The following is a 26,387-nucleotide window of genomic DNA, read 5'->3' as shown; positions in this document are numbered from 1 at the left end:
CAGAACCTGCCCTATTTTGGTCAAATCTCCTTTTGGAGCAATCCTCTGCAGCCGAACCTCATCGCGACTGGTAGAGGGTGGTGGGAGGAGTTCTTAGAAGGGTCACACGAACCACTTCCGGACTGGTCACCCCACCCCAGAATTCCCCCCAATTGGTCAAATCTCCTCTCAGGGTGGTCCCCAGTGGCTGAAACCCCTCCTGGTTGGTAGAGAGCAGTGGTAGGAGTTCTTAGAGGGGTCAGATGAAGCTCGGAACTCCCCCTGATTGGTCAAATCTTCTCTCGGGGCATTCCTATCAAGGCCAAAACCCATCCTGATTGGTAGAGGACAGTGGGAGGAGTTCTTAGAGGGGTCACATGACACACCTTGCTTCTGGTCATGTGTCCGCCTTGACCCCAGAAGTAATACCCCCATGGGGTGGGATTTCCAATGACCGGTGGGCAGGGCTTATTGGTTTAAGGTGTGGGGTTAATGTTTGATTGACAGTAGGGCCCTTATACTACTCACTCCTGCTACCCAAAATTGGAAGAAGAGAGAGGCAACTATAATACTGGGCAGTATTAGCCATTGTCCTGCTGCTCAGATGCTGTAAGTGAGAGAAGGCTGAGGCCCTGTAAAGTAGCCTGGGGTGATTTTTATTACTCAAAGCATTTTTATTACACATCAGGACATCTAGTCATTCTGATGGACGTGCAGCCTCTGGACAAGCTCAGTGATAAGCATGGACATTATACTGCTTGCTCAGGGGTCATTACTATAGGAACAGCCAAGTACCAGCCCAGATCCTCAAATACACCTGAGCTCTAGACTCTGGGTTGTTCTAAATTATGCTGTCTTGAAACAGCCATTGCTGCACTGGAGATTGCTGTAGCACAATGCACACTGTGTGTGCCATCTTCTGTTTCCAGCTCACACCCCATATACTTGGGTGGGAGGCTAGGAGTTAGTGACATACAGCCAGCTACACTGGCAGTACACTATATATGCTAGTTCTCTGTGTGTTGGGGATTTGCACATGCTGGGGAAATCCTAGCTGCCTCTTAGGGCAGCTTTATGGCTACTTTGTCCTGCTCCACTGCAACATAGGGCAGCAAAAGGTGATTTTACCACTAATCCCACCCCTATTTATGCACCTACATGTGATGTTAGGAGTCAAAGTTTAGGTATCCAGGTTTGGAAAATCCACTCACCTGGCATAAAGTTGTCTGATGTCAACCAAAGGACAAATATGCCTATAAACATCAGTCCCCTTGTTTTTCAAATATCTATTTTAAACACCACAATGCTGATAGAGATTTAATCAGCACGGCTGCAGGTGGCTATAATGAGTATTTAGGCATCTAACTGCAGATTTTAGTGCTTAACTTTAGCCACCCAAGGCCTTTGTATTTGTATTGCCCAATCCTATGAGTTGCTGAGTGTTCTCAAACTCCCACTGATGTTATTGGGAGATAAGGATGCTCTGCCCTTAAGAAAAGGCGCTCAGCAGATATAACTCATCCTCCAAAGTTAGCTACTATGATCCTCCACGTCATAGAAAAAGGTCACTGAATGGTCAGGTTTCTAGTCTCCATCACCACCTCATTCTCCAGTTTACTGTCCCCCGGGTTCAGGGGCTGTGGGGATCACCAGGCAGCAGTTAGCAGAGGAGGGCGAAAGGCAGAGGGAGTCTGGGATGTTATTGCTTATAGCTCTCAATGGGGAGACAATGTTCCTGTAACAGTTGAATATTGGAAGGAAATCAGTAGAGACCCCTGCTGAATTGACACATTCCGCTCATTCAAGAGCGACTATGTTAAGTAATATGGGTTCCCCTAATCTTGTAGTGTTTCCTGTGTTGGTGTTTGCTTTCTATACCGTATCCAGCAGCTTATTCCCGGTCCATGTTATCAGATTGGTATTCCCTAGTATTCTCCACTCTGTTTATGTGCATTAAGGGGCACTGGACAAATACTCATGACTCTTCACATTTCTTTTTCAGGTGCTGGCCAAGTATCTCACAAACAACGTCATCTGTAAATAACCCAGCTCCAGATTTTGGATTTACTGTGCACACATTTCCTATTAAACTGTTTGAAGTATCTGTTTCAATTGCTCAGGGGCCCGATTTCTTCTTTCAGAGAAATTGGGGCTTCCTGCATGTCCACTGTAACCATGATGTGGGGGCTTCCTCCCTTACCCTTTTCTGCAGAGATGGAAGAAGACCTCAGTTCAGTGCCTCTCTGGGGTTTCTAACCACTCTTCCAGGATCCCCACTGTGACGAAATGGGGGCATTTTCTTATATTTTTGTGGTTTTCCAATGATTTGCATGCAGAGGGAGTGGGACTCAGTGTCCCTGGGTGTTACTGGTTTAACGAGGTGAGGGGAGAGGGAGTTTGTGGTTCCAGAGGACCGGAGAGGGAACTTGGGACCCCAGCCGATGGCCTGGAGGATGGACACCCCAGCGACCGCTGACCGGATGTCCCAGAGACCCAGCTCAGGAGTCACAGCCGGTTCTAGCCAGTGGGAGGACAATGGGCTGTGTTATACCAATAAAAACTAGCAGGATCTTATTAAAGGGGACAAGATAAAGATGCCACATTTATTACGATAACAATTTGATTTATGACCAATAACTAATATCTTAATCCTTATACACACAGATTATACCTAATACCTACACACACACACACACCAGATGTTCTGCAGCTGCTGCATAGTTACCAGTCCTGCTTGAGTCTGTGGCTTGAGTTTGCAGCTCGGGTTCGTAGCTTGTGGCGGCTAACTGGCCAGGAAAGCCGGGCACAAGGACGAGCTGGGTCTCTGTTGGGCATGCACCGATGCCCTTCCATGTTGGCAGCAGAATGTTACCCTCCTCCAAAGTTTTCCATCTCACCCATCCTTTTTGTAGGCTTTAGTTTGAATCCAGAGTCTATAGGTCTTGCTGTGTCACTCTGCCTCTGGGTTTGGTGATTGATCACCTGTCAATTGCAGACATGACTTTCAGCCTGGGACCGGGCTTTGATCTTTCTTCTATTGTACCTTTTCTTTTTAGGGTGGATTCTTCTTACTTTGTTAGGGCTCTTGTCTGCATCTTCAGCCGTTGGTGTTTGAACTCTATTTAATCAGGACAGGCTGGGGCTGGAGGTTGATTCCATCATCCATACATACCTCATTCACACATCTAAACTAAACTAATAAGATTACAGCAGGGTTTGCAAAAATGAAGGTTGCAGCAAGCCCTTACAAAATGGAGTAAGTGTTTTAAAATGGGGTTTGAATTACAATATGGCAAACAGTGAACGGAAGTTACAATATAGACAAGTATAATGGATGGCAAATAGTGAACAGAAGTTACACTGTAGGCAAGTGTAATAAATGGTGAACAGAAATTACAATACTGAAGCAGTGCAAGTCTCAGGCTAGGTCTACACTACCCGCCTGAATCGGCGGCTAGAAATCGACCTCGATCCCTGAATCGACACTCTTACTCCACCAGCGGAGGTGGGAGTAAGCGCCGTCGACAGGAAGCCGCGGAGGTCGATTTTGCCGCCGTTCCTACAGCGGGTAAGTCGGCTGCGATACGTCGAATTCAGCTACGCTATTCACATATCTGAATTTGTGTATCTTAAATCGACCCCGCCCTGTAGTGTGGATGTAGCCTCAGTGATTTAAGCAGGAATTGGATTGATAGTGAAACTTACAAAGGCAGCTGACTGAACAGCTATGGCTCTTAACAAGCATCTTAACTGTTAATTAGCCAGTTATTGGGGTAACCGGTTTTATGAATGAATATTGTTTCATTCATAAAACTTTACTTCTGAAGTTACATTAATAAAGTAAACAATTAAAAACAATTTCATCAGTCCTACATTGTGCCCTTCTCCCTCCCCCGCCATGTGGTGCAGGATCAGCTCCCAGCAGATCCATGCTGTGTGGGACTCTTTCCCTTCCGCTCTGCCCACCTGGCTGCATCCCCCATGGGCCCTGCAGCCTGCATCCAGCAGCTGGGAAGGTGAATCTGCCCCCCTCCCAGCACTGCAACTGCTCCCAGCTGGGGAGCCCCAGCCCCCAGGGGGCTGCTCCTGTAGGTGGCTTTGGCCCTGGTGCCAGCTCTAGCCGCAGGACGCCCTGCAGCTCAGGGGGTGCACATCGGCCCAGGCTCTTCGCTGAGATCTGCTGGCCAAGCGGTCACTGTCACTTCCCAACCCAAGGACCAGGACCCATGTGGCCCCAGCTTCTGCAATGAACCTTGGTCTAGTAGCAGCAAGGAGTTGGCCATGGCTGCTGCTTGGCCTGGCTCTCCTGTCAGCTACTCCCCAGTTACTGCCCTTGGATCACTGCACTGGTGGGCTCCTGCCTTTGCAGCAGCACCTCCCACCTGCTCGAAGGGCTTCCCTCTGGCCCGGACCACTGCACCAGTGACTCCAGCCACCCAGGAGATGCGGCCCAGTCTGGCTCCCAGCAGGGGCCAGCGGGAGTCCAGGAGCTGCCCCCGGCTTTGCTCTAGGAAGCCTCCACTATATGGCAAAGCTCAGGCCTGCCCAGAGACCCAAACTGCAGGCCCCCCCCCTTACTGCAACCCCCAAGAGCCCCCTCCCCCAGACACCAGCCCCCTAGCAGAGAGACACCCCTCAGCTGGGCACCCGTGATGCTTACACTAAATCCAGGCCAAAGCACCATGCAGCATGCAGGCCCCACCACTGGGAATCGATGCTCCAGGGGTTAACAGCCAGGGTGCCGGCTGCCAGTGACCAGGCCCACAGTAGCATGCAGCAGAGCTGGTGCCCCCTCACAGGCTAGGAATTGGAGGCCTGTGTCTTTAAGACCCCAGTCCCAGGAACCCGCCCTCTGCTCCGAGGCTGACATGCAGCGTCCCTGTGAGAACAACAAAAACAGCCTCTGCCCCCCCACACACACCCCTAGATTAGCGAGCACAGTGGGTGGCTCATCCCACGGGGTCACTGTCCCCCCCCCTCCCTAAACGGGGTTTTTGTACCCGCACGGGGTCTGGCAGCGTCTCCCCCCCTGGCTTAACCCAGGCTCTCACCCCCCCCCACCGATTTTTCCCCTTCAGCCCAGGGCCGGCTTTAGGCCAATTCCACCAATTCCCCCGAATCGGGCCCCGCGCCTAAGAGGGCCCCGCGCCCAGTGGCAGAGCCGCCGGGGTGGGGGTCAAGTGGCCGAGAATCCCTTCCCTGGCTAGAGGCTCCTTTTTAATTTTTACTCACCCGGCAGCGCTCCGGATCTTCAGCGGCACTTCGGCGGCGGGTCCTTCACTCGCTCCGGGTCTTCGGCAGCACTTCAGTGGCAGGTCCTTCAGTGCCACCGAAGACCCGGAGCGAGTGAAGGACCCACCGCCGAAGACTAGGAGCGCCGCCCGGTGAGTACAAACCCCATGTGTTTGTTTACGTGGTGGTTTTTTTTAGTCATCCCTGCTGGAGCCCCATCAAAACTGTTCGAATCGGGCCCCGCACTTCCTAAAGCCGGCCCTGCTTCAGCCCCTCTTCTGCCGCTAGCTACAGTAGCTTGAACCCCCCAGGCCAGTAAAATTCTGCCCCCTGCTCAGACCCTGACAGCCCCCCGCTGCGATTTGCCCCCCTTAATCCTTTTAAACCCCCCCAAAGAGGAGGCAGCAAATCGTAAGTAGAAGTAAGGGCAGAGAGAGGGCAGTGGCTACAACGAAGGTTACTGGGCATGCTCAGTTCGAGTGAGCATGCTCAGTACACCCCAAGTAGCAAAACAGGAGCGAGAGCTGTTTGTGCCGCTACCGGTCCGGCCTCAGCCTCCCAGCAGCGGGGATCACAGGCCCAAGCCCCGGTGCCCGGCTGTGTAGCGCTCACCCAGCGCGGCACTAGAGGAAACGAGCAGTTGAGGCTCCTGTGATGTCAGGGGCAACCAGCGTCTCCTGCCCGTGCCCCGTGAGCGAGGAGCTGGGGCCGCCCACGCCAGGCCGCACACTGACCTGGCACAGGAGCTCCCCCTGAGCCTGGCACACTACTCAGAGAGCAGGTCCCCGGGGTCAGACAATCCCCACCACGGCGCGGCACAGGGTCCCCTGCCCTGGCGTACGGGCAAAGGCCGCCGCATGGAGCCCCCGTCTCCTCTCCAAAAAGCAGCAGCAGGACTTCCTCCTACCCATCTGCTCGCAGGGGAGATGCCGGGACTTAGCCCAGCAGCCGGACCTGCTGGGGGGGGGGTCAGGTTGAGCATCTCCTGTCTGCTGTGGCGCACACACACACTCCGCTGGGGGGGCGGTGTTAGCAGCACTGGGTCTTGTAGTTATTGCCCCATTGAAATGAAGAGTGCAGCTCGCCCCATTGAGAGCTATTCTCCCAGGCTCTCTGATCGCTGCATAGATTACATACATTTGTTCAGGAGTTTCTTAGCCCACTGGAGGGCTTGGGACTCACTTTTTCCCTTTGGAAGCTCCACTGCTGACCCACACGGGCCTATTGTGCTTATGCCTTAATCCGGCTCTGGGGCAGCCCAACCCCATGCGGTGCAGGGAGCTGAGGGCTGTAATGGAACTCGATGCACTGAGCGGGGCCCCAGGCCAGGGGGGCCCTACCCCATGTTCATTGTCTGGACTGGAGCAGAGCTACGTGGAAGGAGATAAAGGAGCAGCAGGACATCCGCGCGGTATTGGAGCGACTCCTGCCAGCACCCGGGGTGATCCCTCCCAGCATCTTGTCTGGCATTAGCCCAAGGGAGAAAGCGGGCAAATGTCAGTCTCGCCAGCCCCAACTGCCCTGGGCGTGTTCATAGAGCCCCGTGGAGTTTGCATTAAACAGCAGGAAATGAAGGCGAACATACAAAACGACACAGAACGAAACACTCACCCCACAGCATTCTCCTGCAACTCCTGTCACCTGCGGCTGGCTGGCCTCGGCGACCCGCACCGGGCACGGTGACCTGGCCCCTGGCGCAGGGAGTTGCAGTGCTCAGGCTTGGCCTGGCCCCCCGACGGGGAGGACATCCCCGGAGCGAGTGGACTTGCTACCTGGTGTATGGGCTCCTTGCACCAGTCACTCACATTTCTCCTGGTTGCCAGTGCCCCGCGTCGTCATGATGGGAAGGCAGGTGGGCCAAGCCAGAGCGGCATGGCAACCCCATGTGCCAGGTCGCAATGCCTGGAGCGGGGAACCAGCCCAACCAGCCTTGTGGGACAGGAGCCACTGGTGTGGGGTGAGTGCAGGGCGGGCTCGCTCTGAAACTCCCATCCCCCCAGGGGAGCACTTGACACCGCCCCATAGCCGCCCACCCCCTGCCAGCACCCAGCCTCTCCTCTGGGGGCAGCACCCGAGCAACCCTGGGCCTTACATTCCCGGGGACACAACCACTGGGGGAGGGGAGCAGTTTCTGGGGCAAATGGGGTTTGGTGGGGTAAGGTTCAATAGGAGAGGAGGGATAGGGGTTCCAGGGAGGAGCCTGGGGATTTAAGGGGGCCTGGAGAAGGAAGCAGTAGGGTGGGAAGACCCACGGTGTCCCATGGGGACGGGTTTGTGTCACTGAGTGTGGATGGAGAAATGGGAGTTGTAGTAAGTGAAGGCCCTAATGAAGGCCCAGTATGAGGCCTGAGGCCTGAACCGAACTAAAGTAATGGTCAAGACTTTGCTAGCATAAAGCAAAGTTAAGCTGTGAGCAGAAGCACCACACCGGTAGCATCTCACAACAGGAGTTATTTGGTGTCTGCAGTACGGGGTCACTTTCAAGGGGGGGGGACTCTAAGGAGCTGTTGGGTGTTTTGGGGTTGCCACCTCAAATGACCATATATAAAACCAGTGTAAAAATCCCAGTTTGTCTGAATAGGGATTTATGTACTGCTTTTATTCAGATACGGTCACGGGGGTATTTTATTAATAGACATGTCCTGAAAAGATCGAAAACAACGTTTTAAAAGGGTAACATGAAATCACAAAAAATCCCCCCAAAATAAACAGAAAAAGCATAAAAAAATACCCCGAATTTCCCGGAGCTCTACGCACTACCCCGCGTGAGGAAGGAGAGTGGCTGAGGGAGCAGGCTCCATCCAATGGAAGGGTGTGGCACAGCTCCTGCTGCTGGCAAGACCATGTTTATGTTTCCGAAATATTGGGTCCACCTAGTTGAGAGCCAATAACAGCCAGACAAGGATAAGGAAGAGTTGCTTTATTCTGCAGAAGAAAGGAGAGCTTTGCACCTTCGTACAAAAACTGTTTTACACACATTTTACAGATTCTTTATACACATTTAGACAAAGGTTTTTGCAGTGTTAACACTTGATTGGTGTTTGTTAGACCCATGCTTTTGCTATCTGGTTAGTGAAAACCGGCTTGGGACCAGCTTTAACTACCTTAAGGCCTTGAAGGGAAGACAGTTGAAAAGTTTAGGCTACTGTGTACTTGAAGTGTTTGCTTCCCCCTAATGGCCACTGGTTGACATAAAGGCTGCTTTGTTAAGGGGGGGTCACTAGTAACTTTCACAGTCCCCCCTTCGGGCCTGACAAATTTAAAAATTGTCAGGCCCGTTATGCAATTTGCGATTAAGCTGGAGGGACAGATACTGGGTTTTTTTATGGACAGCAGAGTTTTTGATTATAGCATTACACAGGCATTTGGCACATTGTATTATTGTTTAAATAACACATAGAAAAAAAAGAATCCATTTAACAATTGTTTGAAAGAGCCCCGTAAACCATGACCCAAGGTCTGGAAGGAGGTTTTCAAAACTAAAGGTGTGATCAAGAGATAAAGCACGGAAAACAACAGCAGCACTTTTAATGGCTTGTAAATTCTGCTTAATTAAGCCAGAATGATTAACATAGAAACAACATTTTTTCCCGATGCGAGCACAAGTCCCCCCCTAATTGGTTTATATGCTTGGAAGGAGCATTGAGAATGTTTGTACTTCCACTCTGAAAGTTTTTAAGTATGTCTTCATGGCCACAGATTAGATGGTACTTTTGATGTGTTTGTAAGGGCAGTGGGCCAAGCCTGATGCTTTAGATTATTTCGAATGGCCATTAGCTGGTTATTTAGGAAATCCTGAATTTTTGAACATGCTAGATTTCACTGCAATGCCTTTCCAGCCTTAGTGATATTCAATACCATTTTTGTTAGCAACTTGTGGGTTATAGAACTAAGGGCGGAGATAACATGTAACTGACCAATTTTAGCCTGTGCCTGGGTTAGCTGTGCCCCAATTTTTTATTAGGTTTTGGTTTTTAAAAATATTCCAAACTGCTGCTGCACTATTGGCCCCATCTCATAGGGATCCGGTCAAGTCACTTTTCTTTCTAGAGGAAATAACCCAAGCCCTCTGTTGTGCTAATCTAATGGCAGCCCCCTGTGCGCAATTTGGGTATGTAGAGGTGATTTGGAAACTGAATAAGAGTAATGAAAATTTAACAGTTTTTAGTGTAGTGTTAATTACAGTTTATTGATATTTTAATACATTTCTTTTTGGTGTAGTACTATACCACATTCCCAAGCATGGGTTTTACAAGTTTTTTTTTGCCAGTGTATAATTTTTTTTTTTTTTTTTTTACCAGGGTTAGTTTTTAATGTTTTTTGTAGTTAGGAATTTCTGGACTTTGGTGGTTCCAATGAAGCAAGTGGTTTTTTTTGTTTTGTTTTGTTTTGTTTTGTTTTGATTTGAAACAGTGTGGTTTAGCATTATACAGGGGAGAGGTTACTAGCACATTACCCTGTAATGGTTTTGCTTTTTTTAGAAAAATTTAAAGGCACAGTAGGTTTGTTAGTGGACAAGGGAGAGGTTACTAGCACTTCACCTTGTCTTATTTCCTTTTTTCTGCTGTCCAGAAGGCACAGCAGAGCTAGAAGGAGAAATAGGCTTATCAGTCGGAGAGTCCTCCCAAGGTGGAGGGGTCTTTTTACAGTGAGAAGCATGGGTTTAGGCAGGTAGTTCTTGGCACTTTACAGCAATGTTGGTGGTTAACAGCACTTGGAAAGGACCTTTCCAGTGTGGAGCCAAAGCACTCTTTCGTTGATGGACTTTACATAGACTCAGTCTCCTTGTTTCAATGAATGGCAGGGCTGCTAGGGTCTTTGGGTAGCACTTCTTTTATTTGTGAGAAAAGAAACCTAACACATTTCATTAATGCCTGGCAGTGTTTTGCAGATTTCATAGTTGCTTGGGCACATTCAGGCCCCCCTTTTCTTGGCTGTCATCCAAGTCTTAGCTGTGGGCAGTGTCCTTGGATGGGGCCAGCATCTTATCTTTGGACTGAGCTTGCTAGCTATTTTTTTTTTTTAGTTAACTTGTTTTGTTTTGTTTTCTTCTTCCCTTTTTGGCTTTTTTTAACCTACAAAGGAAACTTCCACTCTTCACTCATACACCTTTTCCCAACAATGAACACATACACATTGCCATTATACAGTACATTAGTCTTATTACTTAATGTATGCCATATACACCCTTTTAGTAAAATAACTTTATTACAGAGCTTTGGAGCAACAAACCAGGACAAGCACACCCACCTTTGAGGAGTCCACTCGGTACAACCTCTTGTGTTTAATAGCTTTTCTCCCTCCCCAGCCCTCTGGCTAGAAATTTGAGGTAGCCAGAAGGATCCCATGTGCAATATGGGGAATGGGTTAACCTTTTATGTCCTTGCTTTCAAAGACTGTTGGTATGCAAATTTTAACAACAATTTTGGCCGTAGAACACAAAAATAATTTCTATTGTGCCAGTGAATGCATGGTACGTTGAATGCTATTCAGCTGCCATCCGTTTTCTCTGATGATCTGAAAGACAAAAGAACAGAGGTTTACCCCTTCTGGGCAGTCAGTCATTGCTTAAAATATTTCCTTTATATACACATACTTTTGTTGATTTTAGGCCAAACAGAATTACCCCATATTTCCTTGTATTTATTTTATAGGCAGCCCAGGTTTTAGTGGCTTTTACCTTATTAGTTAGAAAATTGCATTAATACAGATGCTTTCTGGCTTGCTTTTAGATCCAAAGCTATTCACAGCTTAAAGATTTTTACTTAAAAAAAAAGGACACAATTAACTTTCCCAGACTTTTGATTGCCTTTTACTTCTAACTCCTGCTTTCAAACACCCAGTGATCTGAAAAAGACAACCCAACCTATATTGGTAGGTTTGCATTTCTTTTACCTTTGCTACAATATACACTGCGCATGTTTTGGGGAAAATGCACATCCTCTTTACAATTCAATTTCCACAACATTAGTCACATTAATTTCTACACAAGGTGTAACTATTTCTTTGTAAACACCGGGTAAAGACCATTTACTTAACATATAATTCAAAGGGCTATTCTCAGAGGGTTTTACCAGAGACCAGAGACCCACCCATCTGCCTGCTGACACTTTAACAGAGGAGAACAGAGGGAATTATGGCCTAATAAGATTCTATTACAGGAATTTCTACTAATACTGACCACTACAGGGGATGGGACAGAAGGATCCCAATTTAACCTTAGAGCTTTATTGCACGCGATGGCTTCTACTCTGAGGAATTACGAATGAGAGGCTCAGTTTCGTTTACACACCTAACGCCCAAATGTATAAGACAGAAATTTATTAACCGGTTAACCAGACCAGAACCAGAACCAGATAGTGTTTTCTTATCCTATTAGGACTTACCTTATCGGAACACGAACCCCAGAGGCCGCGGTGAAGCAGAGAAAAGGGGCGAAACACCCCGTTGGCACCGTTTCCAGTTTGCCGCAGCCGTTCGGAGTTTAATGTCCGAGCTAGGAGAGTCCCGGCGGAGTCGCCAGAAACTGTTACCGAAATATTGGGTCCACCTAGCTGAGAGTCAATAACAGCCAGACAAGGATAAGGAAGAGTTACTTTATTCTGCAGAAGAAGGGAGAGCTTTGCACCTTAGTACAAAAACTTTGTTTTACACACATTTTACAGATTCTTTATACACATTTAGACAAAGGTCCTTGCAGTGTTAACACTTGATTGGTGGTTGTTAGACCCGTGCTTTTGCTATCTGGTTAGTGAAAACCGGCTTGGGACCAGCTTTAACTACCTTAAGGCCTTGAAGGGAAAACAGTTGAAAAGTTCAGGCTACTGTGTACTTGAAGTGTTTGCTTCCCCCTAATGGCCACTGGTTGACATAAAGGCTGCTCTGTTAAGGGGGGGTTACTAGTAACTTTCACATTTAGCTATGGAAGCTAAAAGAAGCTCTTTGCAGAGCCAGCCCCTGAGGCAGGCGCGCATGGGACGCGCTGGCTGGTTCTGCAGACGGGCCCAGGACACGACTATATCCTCCAGGAGTCCATTAGGAAGCCACAGAGTGTGAGTGTCGCTTCCCCTCCTTTAAAAATTCCCAGTGTATGGACACCCCTATCCTCAATCTATGGGTGCCCCCACCCCATTAAGGATCTCCGGTGTGTGGCTGCCCCTGTTCCCCTTTTATTAAGGATCAGGGCCAGCCTTAGGGGAAATGGTGCCCTAGGTCAGGGGGTCTCAACTTTTTCTTGCTGAGGCCCCCCTCAACATGCTATGGCCCTGCGGGGGTGAGGGAGAGAGCTCGGGGGGAACCCTGGGGCCTAGGGATAGCTTTACCTCTATTTGGGGGGGCAGAAGCAAGGGCTAGCAGGGCTGGAGCTGGCTCCATGTATACCAGGGTCCGGGGAAGGAGCGTCAGCGCCATCGCCTTCCCCTGACTCACTCAGGAGGCCACCCAGCCTATCTGTGCTGTGGAGGGGCGGAACCAAAACTATAACTCAAAGGGGGCACTCAGTTCCGAAAGTGTGAAAGCCGCTCAGGGTGCAGACAGAGGGTGGTCGGGGCTGTGCTGTATGCAGGCAGGGGGTAGCTCAGGGTGCAGGGAGGGGGTAGCTAGGAGCTGTGTAGGGGTGGGGGGCTTCCAGTTTCAACGGGGGGGGGGACTCTGGGGTTCCCGGCTTCAGCCATCTGCTGCTCCTGGCATGGGGGGAAGGGGATTCCAGCTTTAGCCCGGCGCTGCTCCCGACTTCAGCGCGGGGGCTGGGGGAACCGGGTTTCGCCGCGGAGATCTGCAGCCCACCTGAAAGGGCTCGCGAGTCCCCAGGGGGCCACGGACCCCAGGATGAGAACTTCTGGTTTAATCTAAATGCTGTTTGCATTGGACCCTTCAGATCGCAGAGTATAACCCGTCGGACAGATCTCTGAGTGCAGCCAAATCCTTCCCCAAACTAAACATTTAAGCAGCAACTCCCCTTGGAAAGATCAGGATTTTTGCCTTTAAAAACAAGGGAAATGTGCATTGTTCTGTTCTGTCTACAGCGAGAGACTGAAGAAGCTCAATTGATTTCATTGACTGGAGGTTAAGAGGTGATTTAATCACTGTTTTAAATACACAGTTTTAAAAATTCCCAGAGGGGGGAATATGTGATTTTAAAGGGTTCGTTAATTCACCAGACAAAGGTTGAACAAGACCCCATTGGCTTGCAGTCGATGTCACAAAATCCCACCTGGAAATGACCATTTTTTAACAGTGAGGCTAATTATCTAGTGGAACAAGCTCCGCAAGGGACTTGGTAAATCCCCTAGCATTTGCAGTTTGTAAATCAAGACCGCAGTTCACGCTGCAAGACACCTGGTGTGTGGGTGTCCCTGTTCCCCCTTCAGAACCTCTGGTACATGGTGCCTCCCTCACCCCAATTCAGGATCCCCACCGTGTGGGTGCTCCCACCCCTCCCCCGATACAGGCGCTCTGGGGGTGTCTGTATCAAAAGAGACTGTGTCTCACTGTCTGCCCAGGCTACACTGCAGGGGCTATTCACAGGCGCGATCCCACTACTGATCGGCACGGGAGTTTTGACCTGCTCCGTTTCCGACCTGGGCCAGTTCACCCCTCCTTAGGCAACCTGGGGACCCGAAGCTTCCCAGGGATCACCATATTGATGCCGAACTCAGTGCGGACACCCGATCGGCATAGCCCACTGCAGCCCAGAACTCCTGAGCTCAAGCGATCCGCCGGCCTCAGCCTCCCAGCAGCGGGGATCACAGGCACAAGCCACGGTGCCTGGCTGGTTTTACTCTCTGCCAGCTCCAGCTCTAAACGCTGCTGGTGAGTTCTGTGCCTTGGCCAGACGGGCACAGCCTGGAGCCGGGTAATGCTCCTGCTTCCCCTGCCCCCGGCTCAGGGCGGTGTGTGGGCTCCGCTGTCCTCCCAGAGAAGATCCCGGATGTTCCGGTGCCCCCATCCCCCGCCCAGGAGCGCAGGTGTGTGGGTACCTCTGCCCCCCCCATACAGAATCCTGGATGTGCAGGTGTCCGTCCCTCTGCGGAGGACCCCGGAGTGTGGATGCCCTTGTCCCCCCGTACAACATCCTGGGTGGGTGAGTGCCACTCTCCCCCCATAGAGACAGAAATAAGACAGGCCCAACAAAGAAAATAACAGAACACCACTAGCTGTCACCTTCAGCCCCCAACTAAAACCTCTCCAGCGCATCATCAGAGATCTACACCTATCCTGAAAGATGATCCCTCACTCTCAGAGATCTTGGGAGACAGACCTGTCCTCGCTTACAGACAACCCCCCAATCTAAAGCAAATACTCACCAGCAACCACACATCACTGAACAAAAACTGACCCAGGAACCTATCCTTGTAACAAAGCCCGTTGCCAACTCTGTCCACATATCTATTAAGTGACATCATCATAGGACCTAATCACATCAGCCATACCATCAGGGGCTCGTTCACCTGCACATCTACCAATGTGATATATGCCATCATGTGCCAGCAATTCCCCTCTGCCATGTACATTGGCCAAACCGGACAGTCTCTACGCAAAAGAATTAATGGACACAAATCTGACATCAGGAATCATAATACTCAAAAACCAGTGGGAGAATACTTTAACCTGTCTGGTCATTCAATGACAGACCTGCGAGTGGCTATCTTACAACAGAAAAACTTCAAAAACAGACTCCAACGAGAGACTGCTGAGCTGGATTTGATATGCAAACTAGATACAATCAATTTAGGATTGAATAAGGACTGGGAATGGCTGAGCCATTACAAACATTGAATCTATCTCCCCTTGTAAGTATTCTCACACTTCTTATCAAACTGTCTGTACTGGGCTAGCTTGATTATCACTTCAAAAAAAAATTTTTCTCTTACTTAATTGGCCTCTCAGAGTTGGTAAGACAACTCCCACCTGTTTATGCTCTCTGTATGTGTGTATATATATCTCCTCAATATTTATTCCACTCTCTATGCATCCGAAGAAGTGGGCTGTAGTCCACGAAAGCTTATGCTCTAATAAATTTGTTAGTCTCTAAGGTGCCACAAGTACTCCTGTTCTTCTCCCCCCATAGAGGATCTCTGCTGGGTGGGTGCCCCTGTTCTCCCTTCCAGCATCAGGGTCCGGGTGGTGTGGGTGCTCCCACCCCCGATACAGGCTGGGGGGAGGGGTAATTGGCTCTCACTGTCCTGCCCCGGCGGGGCTACAGCCGCTGTTCACAGGGGCAGCGACCCCACTGTCAATCGGCGCGGGAGTTTTAACTTGCTCCAGCGGCCCCGTTATGGTCTTAGGGAACCCGGGGACCCCGAACTTCCCGGGAATCACCACATTGACAGACACAGACACCCACTCAGCATGGCAGGGCGCAGCCATGGGGAAACCACACACTGCAGCTAGTTCATGGCGTGGGGGACACACCCATATGCTCCATTGGACATTCTTAATGAGAAGAACGGGGGCATTCACACAACAGGGATCCTTAATGGGCTGGGGGACACCCACACACTCCACTAGTAACTAGGAGAGACGGGGCACCAGACATCCTTAGTAGTGTGGAGAACACCCACATCCACCGCATCCTTCATGGGTAAGACAGAGGCACCCACACACCAGGGATTGTTAAGGGGTGAAGGGACAGGGACACCCACACACCCTGAGATCACATCCTTGAAGGAATCCAAACACCCCACAGAAGGACCTTGTCTGTTCCATGATGGCAGCATAGCCTGGGTGAGTGAAAGTCTCTTTTTATACAGCCACATACCAGAGATCCTGACTAGGGGGACAGAGACACCCACTCATCAGAGATATTTAATGGGCTGGGGTGCACCCACACACCAGGGATTCTTATGGATGAGAGGAACAGAGACAGCCATACACACTGAGATCACTTCCTCCAAGGAGCCTGGGCCAGACAAGGAGACACAGTCCCCCCTTTACATATCTGCCAAACAACCTTCCTCCCACCCCCTCCACACACTGTTCTAATTTGGAGGTGAAGGGAGGGAAACCCCATGGAGGATTCTTATCTGGAGGGGGCCACCCACATATCAGGTATTCTTAAGGGAAGGAGAAATAGTGGGCACCCACATACCAGGTATTTTTTAAAGGTAGGAGGAGCAGGGACACCCACCTCTGGGAGTGGATCCCCTGCTGTGACCATCCGGGCACATTTCACCTAATGCGTTCCCTGCCATTGCCTTGGGGGGACCTTGTTCTCTGCCTCTGGTACCCAGTTTAGCCTCCTGTAGGTATCTCTCTCCACTGCAGTCTCTAAATGAAGATCAGCAAAAAGAACAAGGGTACTTGTGACACCTTAGAGACTAACAAATTTATGCTTTCGTGGGCTAAAACCCACTTCATCAGATGCATGCAGTGGAAAATACAGTAGGAAGATATATAATATATATATATAATATATATATATATTACAGAGAACATGAAAAAATGGGGGTTACCATACCAACTCTAATGAGACTAATTGATTAAGGTGGGATATTATCAGCAGGAGAAAAAACACTTGTATAGTGATAATCAGGATGGCCCATTTCCAACAGTTGACAAGAAGGTGCCAGTAACAGTAGGGGGGAAATTAACATGGGGAAATAGTTTTTAGTTTGTGTAATGACTCATCCACTCCCAGTCTTTAGTCAAGCCTAATTTAATGGTGTCCATTTTGCAAATTAATTCCAGTTCTCCGGTTTCTCACTGGAGTCTGTTTTTGAAGTTTTTTTGTTGAATAATTGCGACTTTTAGGTCTGTACCCGAGTGACCAGGGAGGTTGAAGTGTTCTGCTGCATGACATCTGCTGTGTGGGTGTCCCCAGGGCCTCTTTCATGATCCCTGATACATGGGTGCTCCCCTCCCCCCATCCCGGCTCTCTGGGGGTGTCTGTATCAAAAGAGACCGTGTCTCACTGTCTTGCCCAGGCTACGCTGCAGTGGCTATTCACAGGCGCGATCCCACTACTGATCGGCACGGGAGTTTTGACCTGCTCCGTTTCCGACCTGGGCCGGTTTACCCCTCCTTAGGCAACCTGGTGACCCGAAGCTTCCCAGGGATCACCATATCGATGCCGAACTCAGTGTGGACACCCGATCGGCATAGCCCACTGCAGCCCAGAACTCCTGAGCTCAAGCGATCCGCCGGCCTCAGTCTCCCAGCAGCGGGGATCACAGGCACAAGCCACGGCGCCCGGCTGGTTTAACTCGCTGCCAGCTCCAGCTCTAAACGCTGCTGGTGAGTTCTGTGCCTTGGCCAGACGGGGACAGCCTGGAGCCGGGTAATGCTCCTGCTTCCCCCGCCCCGGCTCAGGGCGGTGTGTGGGCTCCGCTGTCCTCCCAGAGAAGATCCCGGATGTCCCGGTGCCTCCATCCCCCGGCCAGGAGCGCAGGTGTGTGGGTACCTCTGCCCCCCCCCCCATACAGAATCCTGGATGTGCAGGTGTCCGTCCCTCTGCGGAGGACCCCGGAGTGTGGATGCCCTTGTCCCCCCGTGATCACCCAGTATCCTGGGTGGGTGGGTGCCACTCTCCCCCCATGGAAGAGCTCTGGTGGGTGGGTGGGTGCCCCTGTTCGCCCTTCCAGCATCCCTGGTGCACGGGGGCCTCCCTCCGCCCCAACTCAGGGTCCCGGTGGTGTGGGGGCTCCCACCCCCGATACAGGCTGGGGGGGGTATAACTGGCTCTCACTGTCCTGCCCCGGCGGGGCTACAGCCGCTGTTCACAGGGGCAGCGACCCCACTGTCAATCCGGGAGTTTTAACTTGCTCCAGGGGTGACCTACTTCCCCCCTCCTTGGGGACCCCGGGGACCCCGCACTTCCCGGGAATCACCACATTGACAGACACAGACACCCGCTCAGCATGGCAGGGCGCAGCCCCGAACTCTGACAATCAGCGACCCTCAGCCCCCCACTGCCGAGCCGGGGGGACCCGCGAGAGCCTTTGTGCCCAGTTTGTTCCGGAGCATCCCAGGCTCCAGCTTTCAACTCTGCCGGTCAGTTCCACCCTTTGGCCACACGGGGGCAGCACTAACGGTCTCAGCTAAATGCAGTTTGCATTGGGCCCGTGTTCACATGGCAGAGTATAGCCCCGCGGGCCGATCTCGGAGTGCAGCCAAATCCCCCCAAACCGAACATTGAAGCCGCAACTCCCCTTGGAAATCCAGAGCTTTAGTAGCAGCTTTGCTAGAAAAGCGCTGACGTCACCATTATGGTAAATTAATGGCCAGAGCGCTGTCTTCAGGTTCTTACATCGGGCCCATCACTGTGGTAGGTGACAGGCGCAAGGAGAAACCAGGGGAATGTTTTCATAGAGTTTAAGTGTGAGTGTCATGAGAACGGCCAGACTGGGTCAGACCAAAGGTCCATCAAGCCCAGGATCCTGTCCTCTGATTGTAGCCAATGGCAGGTGCCCCAAAGACAGGGCCGGTGCAAGGATATTTTGAACCCTAAGTGAAACTTCCACCTTGCGCTCCCCCCCCCCCACACACACACACCGGTTCATTGAGGGGCAAATCCCAATGAGCCTTATAGACCCCAGGGGCCCGCTGTGCCAGGGGCTGCTCCCCAGACCAGGTTTCCCCCCTCCCTACCCCCTGAACTCCCCTGGAGGGTGCACAGCCCCCCCCCATGAGCCCTCCCCACCCCGGCGGCCCCCACCCCGAATCCACTCACTGGCTTTGCCGGGCTTGGGCCGCTGCAGCAGCTTAGCAGGGAGGAGCCGCCTTCCGGAGGCACCGGAGCGCCAGAGGGTCCCGCTTGCGGGGACGGTGAGCCCCAGCCATGGAGGAGCCGGCGCGGCGCAGGGGGGCAGCAGCCCTGCAAAGGCAGCGGTGGCGTCGCTAGTGGGGAGAAGCCCCCCCCCGCCCCTCCTGTCCAGGCTGCGGCCCGGCTCCTCCCCTCCCGGGGGCTCCTGCAGCAGATGCATGCGGGCAGAGGCCCCCGTGCGCCCCCCGGCTCCCCCCTCACCGTGCTCGGGGTCTGCGGCTCCCGGGAGTGTGAGCTGCCGCTGCCCCTCCTGGAGCAGGCTCAGGGCCCCGCGCCCCAGCCCCATGCCCAGGAGCCGCAGAGCCCGAGATCGGTGAGGGGGGAGCCGGGGGGCGCATGGGGGCCTCTGCCCGCATGCAGCTGCTGCAGCCTGCAGGAGCCCCTGGGGGAGTGCCTGGCCGCAGCCTGGGCAGGAGGGTTGGGGGTGCGGCTGCTCCCCACTAGCAGTGCCGCAGCCTTTGCAGGGCTCCTGCCCCCCTGCGCCGCGACGGCTCCTCCATGGCTGGGGCTCACCGTCCCCGCAAGCCGACGCTCTGGCTCTCCGGTGCCTCTGGAAGGCGGCTCCTCCCTGCCGAGCCAGGGCACCACTTTTTGGAGCCCCCAGGGCAGTCCTTAGGGTTTATGGGGCCCTATGCAGTATTATTAAACTGGTGCCCCTATGCCCGACTGCAGCCTGAGCTTGCAGCCCGGCGGGGGCGGAGGGACAAGGCAGAAAGAAAAACAAGACCCCCGGCCTGCATATTTAACTCACCGAAACAGACATTATTTTAAATTAATCAGGCACAGAGGTTTAGTGTGTTCATAACAATGTTCATTGCTTTCCATCTAGGTGTCTGGTGCCAGTCGGCTCCTTGCAGCACCCAGAGGTCATGGGGAGGGAGTAGTGGTCTGACAGCCCCGGATCTCTCTGTCTGTGCTGGTCTCTGGGGCACAGACCTGCCCATACTGCTGGGCATTCCTCAATGTCTCCCGTCTGCTATGGGGAAGCAGCACGGTGAGGCAAGCCAGGGCAGGAGGGCAGGGCACCCTGGTGTCCCCGCCTCCTTCCAGCTGATAAATACCAGGGCCTAGACCAGGTCCTAGCACAGCCAGGGAGTGACTGGAGACAGGGGGATGATGAGGACTTTGGTGATCACGCTAGCAAGGCTACGGATTCTGTACCTTGCCCCTGGGGGGCTGTGCTGTGGTAAGTCAAATGGCCCTGTGCCATGTACCCCTCTCCTCTGTAGTGTGAGTTCTGGGGTGGCAGGGGGAAGGGAGAGAACCCAGAGAGTGATGGGCCCTCTGCAGGATGTCAATAATCCTTCCTTTGCAGAACTCCTCATCTGCATGGGGAAACTGACTGATCCAGCTGGGGTGTGAAGCCTGGAGTCTGGATTCCTCCTTCCAGAGCACACTGCCCCCTGCATGTTCCAGGGGGTAAAGTGCCCCTCTCCCCATGCCCCAGCTCAGTAGCATGGGAGAGACCCAGCAATGCCAGCATCACTTTAGGGGCAGGCGGGGGGATGGAATTCAGAGTCAGACTAGCTTAGCTCATAGTGATTTAAAGAGACACCCCCCCGCCCCCAGGAAACAGGGTTGAGTCTAGAGGTGCATCTACACTGCCTGCTTTTGGGGGCATGTAGAGTACGTACATGAGTAGTCCCCACCAGCACAGGTATAAATAGCAGTGTAGCTGATGAGGCATGGCTCAGTAGGGAGGCCACTTGTCTGGTATTAAGCCCGACAGTCAGGGCCGGCTCCAGGCACCAGCCTGGCAAGCAGGTGCTTGGGGCGGCTGCTCCGGAGAGGGGCGGCACGTCCAGGTATTCGGCGGCAATTCGGCGGACAGTCCCTCACCCCCGCTCGGAGCGAAGGACCTCCCGCCGAATTGCCACCGCAGATCGTGATTGCGATCGCGGCTTTTTTTTTTTTTTTTGGCTGCTTGGGGCGGCCAAAACCCTGGAGCCGGCCCTGCCGAAAGTCGTCTTTTTCAGAGGTTTTTCCTCATCTGTACGGGGACAAAACCCAACGTAGCTCTGTCCAGTATCCGATAGGAAACACCACTCTACCCCTCCAGTTCTTAAAAAGGGGGCCACCGCCATAGAGCAGGACCTTGCATGCCCTGTCACGCTCACCGGGGCGGGCCCCTGCCATTCCCCGAAGTACCGGAATGTCGGATATCCCAGGAACGGGTGAGTGGCCAACTTGTGGCTTAGGTGAGGACAGTAAGGACACAGCCGAAGGGCGTGGGTACGTACCCACATACACACCCTACCTGGCTCCTTACTTGCCCTAGCCGTACGTCCCCATTTACGCTGGTATGTTTAAGTGCAGTGTCCCACTGCGCCAACACTGCTAGAGCCTTTCCCCACCACAAGGATAGACTCCTGCAGCAGGGAAAGGCTCCACCAGTGGGGAGCTGCTGGAGCCTCCCCTCACACGTAGCTACACGCCACAGCCTGGGCACAGCCTGCTTTTCACTGTGGCACCAGCTACACCTGCCCTCCTGCTGCTGACACCCTCGTGCCGTGTGGATGGTGCCCAAACCGAATGACTCCCTGGAAGCTGGGCCATCCAGTTCTCCTGGTGACTCAGGAGGAGTTTCCCTTCCTGACGCGCCATCTGAACCATAATAGCCTCATTGTCTCTACCATCCAGGCCATGGTGGCCTCTCGCCTCCCTTGTCTCCTGCCCCTTGCACCCGGCCTGGGAAATTTCACACATGCCATGGGGGTGGGGGGAGGGGGCAGGGATGCAGCTGTCTCTGGGCTAATACATAGGTGACCTGCAGCAAGGGACTGTGCCAGCATTGGGCACTGGAGATGCTGGCTGGCTCAGGTGCCAGAGTCACACCCTATCGACCCGGGGGGCTGCAGAGGCCGTGCCCTCCCTTCACCAGGTGGAAACAGCCTGTGCAGAGCATCTCTGCGTAGCTGGAATGCCAGTGAGGGATGCGGGGTGGGAGGGGTCAGGCAAAGGGGTTGTGTCTCAGCCCAGGCTCCAACCCAAGCCTGAATGTCTACACTGCTATTTTTAACTCCACAGTGCAAGTCCAGATCAGTTGACCCAGGCTCTGAGACTTGCTGTCACAGGGTTTTTGGTTTGCTTGGTTTTTTCTTGTGTAGATGTACGCTGTGTCTTTCTGTGTCTTGGTCACAACGTGCTTAATAGCACTGCCCTGCCTCATTGGGGGGCTGTTAAGGATGGTGACGGGGCCATCTAAAGTACCTAAGGTAGACAAAAGCACATGTAGCAAGGCTGGCAGGGGGGTGGAATTGTTTTCCTGTTCCGTGAGAATTTTCTATATTTCAAAAACATTTTCCTGTCCCGCAAAAAGTCAAAAATCTCAAAAAATTTCATGAACTGAAAAGCCAGAAAAACGAAACAAACCAAAGCAAAACCAACAATTTGGGTCAATTAAAATGTGTCCTTTTGAATAACTCTGAAATGTTTCAACTTCTTCCCTTTCTCCCTTTTTTCTGTGTAAATTTACTAAAATTTCGGAATGAAAAGTCGCTTCGATTGAAAAACCAAAGCTTTCCAATATGGATATTTTTTTAACCAAACATTTTTCAAGGGGAGTGTTTCTTCCAACCCAGCACTGCTTCCTAAACAGTCCTGACACTGAATTGGCCTTTTTCAGTTAAAAATTTGTTTGTTGAAAAATTGCAGGTCAGCTCTATATGGAGCCCTGTGTCTCCTTCTAGTGGCTGGATGACCTAGAGATTTATGGATCTCCTCTAGTGCTCAAGCTAATGCTCCTTGGCTTTTAGCTCACGCAATAGAGAGTCATAGATCCAGAGGCCCTGTCTTCAATCCCAGCTAACCTCCTGGCCACAGGGCCATCACCCAGATCCTCTCTGTCTTTGCTTCTCCCTTTGCAATCCTGTACCTCCACCCAATTCCTGGTAGGATCTGTGGATCTCCCTTTGACTCCAGTGGTACAGGAGTCCCTGCAGTGGGAGACTCACCCTCCTCCAAGGTATAAGTGGCTGGTCTTCACCCTCTTTCCTACCTACACAGATAACCTCCCTCTCTCCACCCCCACAGCTGCTCCACACACCTATCTTCAACCCCACATTGATGTCACCTACACTGCTGTGGATGGCGTGAAACAATCCTTTAATGACTCCATCTGTGTCACCGTGCCCCAGGACTCCTTCTTCTTCAATGTGATGGAGATCGCCCAGAAGAGAGATCCCAGAAGATTCAGGTACCTGGTCGGCCTGGCAACCCAGCATCCATCACTGGTGCCAGTGACACCGGCAGAGAGCAGGCTAGATGGCAGCATGGTACTACTAGGGCAACAGAGATGGAAAAATTGGAGGGGGTCCCTAGGATCACGGGGGGGAAATGCCCCTGCTACCCCACCCTGCAGTTTGCTGGGGGCGAGTTAAAGTATCAGGGGATCAATTCTGGTTCCTCCGCATCACTCAGTTGGACACTGTCTCCTGGGTGGGGGGAGATCAGAACTCACGCAGGGGCCAACTTGGCTACGTCTCAATCCCCCTCCCCCCAACCTGTATGGCATGGGGGTTCAGTCTCACAGTGTCCTGGGTTGCATGTCCCTGTGGAGTGGGGGTTGGGGAGGCTATGAGGCAGTGGTAACCAGGCCTCCTGTGGGACTCACTCTATCTCTCTGTAGCTTCACGTACACACTGAGTGTGTGGGGCGCGTACATCACCTCCGTGCAGGGGCTGGAGGCCCATCCCAAAGACAGCACCTACTGGCAGCTCCTGAGCAACGGCATCCCACTGACACTAGGTGGGACGGCAGGGGAGAGTGGGGGTGGGGGGAAGTGTGAGGGGGAGGGTTGTGTGGGCTAGGGGAACAGGGGGGTGAGAGGCACAAGAGAAAGGGGATGAGAATCAGGAGAAGACAGACCGACCCAGGTAGGGGCTGGTGTGCCGGTGGGTGGCTGGCGTTGAGGGGCCACAGACCCCATTTGCATCCCTTACCTTCCCTTTCCTCTCCTCGTGTTCCAGGTGCTGGGTGCTACGCCGTCTCCCATGGGGAGAGGCTGGAGGTCAGGTTCTCCAAGTACAAGCTCCAGGGCACTGGCCAGCCTGAGCACAAGGAGTGCTCATGAAGGCGAAACTTGCCCTGGCCTTTCTACTGTGAGGGATGCCAGGGTTCAGCAGCCCCACCCATTCCCCCAGAGCAGGTATCTCCCTCTTGGGGGGCGGACCCTTGGGGATGACTGTGTTGTATTCACATCCGTGACTGTTTCCCAAACTCTGCCTGTCTCTGTCCCTCACTCCTTAAATAAACCTTCTGCATCAGCCGTCTGCACCGTGAGAGTTATTCCAGGCAAAGAGAAACTGGGAATGTGGGTAACGGGGCCTCTGGAGGGCATCCTCCATCTGGAAACACAGCACAGCAGAATCACATACCCTATCCCTTACCTGTTACCTGTGCAGAGAATTGTGACAGTGAAGGGAATGTGCCTGTGTCTGTCAGGGTTAATGACTTGCCCATGGAGGGAGCTACCCCAGTCTCCAAACAGTTGTCTGTGAACAGCCCTGTGTGCTGGGACAAGGGAAATGAGATCCCAAGCTGTGTGTCTGTTAAAGGGGAAGGTTTCTCCAGCTCTTCTTTGTCTGTGGAGCAGACAGAAGGTGCCTTTCAGTCTGTGATGGTGAAGGATAGTGCAGTTGTCTCAAAGTTGGTTCTGGATTCAACTAAAGCCCAGGAGGGGAATGGTCCTAAGTTTGTGTCTGCTGGGGAGAATGGCACTGGAACTAGGTTGCATCCAGTTAGTGTCTTAGCAAAATCCCAGAGACCAAATAATTCGGGTACCGTTGCTTTGCCTGTTGCTAGTGTGTTGCTGGGAAAGGGTGCACCAACTCTGTCTGATCAGGGTGATATCCTAGCCAGGCCACAAGGATAGCATAAAGGTGATTTGATTGTGTTACCTACTGACAGTTTAGAAACTTGTATCAAGAAGGAAAAGATTCCTGAACTTGTGTGTGGCAAAGGGAAGGAGAATGCTTCTGACCTTTGGACTATGAAATCTAGCAGTTTGTCTAAAAGGGGATTGTGTAGGGAGCCTGATGAGGCAGAAATGATTCTGCAGGTAAGTAAAACTCAAGAGTTGGGAGTGGCACAGCAGAGCAAGCCTTCTGTGGAGCGACATAAAGATGAACTGGCACTTTGGGCTCGTCCACACTGCGACATTGTCAACAAACCTTTTGTCTTTCACGGATACTTAAAAAAGCCCCCCTGTGAAAGACAAAAGTTTTGCCGATGAGCGCGCTCTCCTGCCGACAAAGCTAACACCGCTCACGGGGCTGGAAGTATTTTGTCGGCTACAGGCAGAGAGTGTTCACACATGCTACTTTTAGTGACAAGGCTGTGTCAACCCAGCCTTGTTGCTAAAAGCTACGTAGTGTAGACAAGCTCTTAGAAAGATTCCTGAAGAAAAAAAATTTCAGGGTAGTCTTTGCAAGCGTTTGCTGCAACTGAAGGGTGTGGAAGTGATTTGAACTAGGGTTACCATTCGTCCGGATTCCCCCGGACATGTCCGGCTTTTTCGGGTTAAAAATAGCATCCGGGGGGAATTTGTCAATGTCCGGACTTCCCCTCCTCCCCCCCATGCAGAGCGTGCGCACGGCTTACAGAGCAGCCGGGGATCCCACAGCCAGAGCCAGAGCCCTTCCTGCACTTCCCCCCTCCTCTCTCCTGAAACTTGACACCACTCCCCTCCTCCCCCTCCCTCCCTCCCTCCCTGCATTCACAGATTGCTTGTCTGGAGCTCGACCCTGCTGCCCTCCCCCGCTGCCGAGCGCGCTGCTCTGCAGCACAGTAAGGGGGCCGGGGGCCAGAGAAGCAGCAGGGAGGTTCTGGGGTGGGGGGGGGGGTAGTCAAGAAACAGGGGGGAGGATTGGATGGGTCAGGGAGTTCGGGGGGGGCTGTCTGGGGGTTGGGGGTGTAAGGTTTTGGGCAGTCAGGGTACAGGTGGGGGGGGTCTCAGGAGGGGGCAGTTAGGGGACAAGAAACAAGGAGGCTTAGGTAGGGGGTGGGGTTCTGGAGGGCAGTTAGGAGCAGGGGTCCCAGGAGGGGGCAGTCAGGGGACAAGGAGCGGGGGGGGGTTCGGGGGTTCGGGGGGGGCTTTCTGGGGGAGGGTGGATAAGGTTTTGGGCAGTCAGGGTACAGGTAGGGGGTAGGGTCCTGGGGGACAGTTGGGGGGGTCTTAGGAAGGGGCAGTTAGGGGATAAGGAACAGGGAGGCTTAGGTAGGGGGTGGGGTTCTGGAGGGCAGTTAGGAGCAGGGGTCCCAGGAGGGGGCAGTCAGGGGACAGGGAGCAGAGGTGTTTAGATGGGTCAGGAGTTCTGGGGGGGGCTGCCAGGGGGTGGGGGTGTGGATAAGGGTTGGGGCAGTCAGGGGACAGGTAGGGGGTAGGGTCCTAGGGGGCCAGCTAGGATGTGGGGAA

At 52.6% G+C, this 26,387-nt stretch overlaps 1 protein-coding gene and 1 long non-coding RNA gene across 4 annotated transcripts; one reads left to right on the top strand and one right to left on the bottom strand.

Moving 5' to 3' along the window:
• Nucleotides 1-8,383: 8,383 nt before the first annotated feature.
• Nucleotides 8,384-12,075, bottom strand: LOC135983238 (uncharacterized). The gene is made up of 2 exons (XR_010600838.1): nucleotides 11,598-12,075; nucleotides 8,384-10,728 (listed from the first exon to the last, which is right to left on the bottom strand). It is a non-coding gene; the product is annotated as an uncharacterized LOC135983238 (long non-coding RNA).
• Nucleotides 12,076-14,045: 1,970 nt separating this feature from the next.
• Nucleotides 14,046-25,124, top strand: LOC101950768 (transcobalamin-1-like). 3 transcript variants are annotated; one of them, XM_042847922.2, is made up of 4 exons: nucleotides 14,046-14,177; nucleotides 23,006-23,168; nucleotides 23,601-23,719; nucleotides 23,941-25,124. In XM_042847922.2, exons 1-4 carry the CDS (start codon nucleotides 14,069-14,071, stop codon nucleotides 24,042-24,044), a joined length of 495 nt encoding a protein of 164 aa, XP_042703856.2. In that variant the 5' UTR covers nucleotides 14,046-14,068; the 3' UTR covers nucleotides 24,045-25,124. The 3 variants fall into 3 exon arrangements, with proteins under 3 accessions (XP_042703856.2, XP_065447011.1, XP_023970091.1); XM_065590939.1 differs by lacking the exon at nucleotides 14,046-14,177 and adding an exon at nucleotides 17,486-17,599; XM_024114323.3 differs by lacking the exon at nucleotides 14,046-14,177 and adding an exon at nucleotides 19,820-20,159.
• The last annotated feature ends 1,263 nt before the right edge of the window (nucleotides 25,125-26,387 follow it).

Source organism: Chrysemys picta, chromosome 4 (genome assembly GCF_011386835.1).
Source record: "Chrysemys picta bellii isolate R12L10 chromosome 4, ASM1138683v2, whole genome shotgun sequence".
NCBI lineage: Eukaryota > Metazoa > Chordata > Testudines > Emydidae > Chrysemys > Chrysemys picta.
Note: the sequence above shows the minus strand (reverse complement) of the source record. Positions and strands in the feature narration are given on the sequence as shown.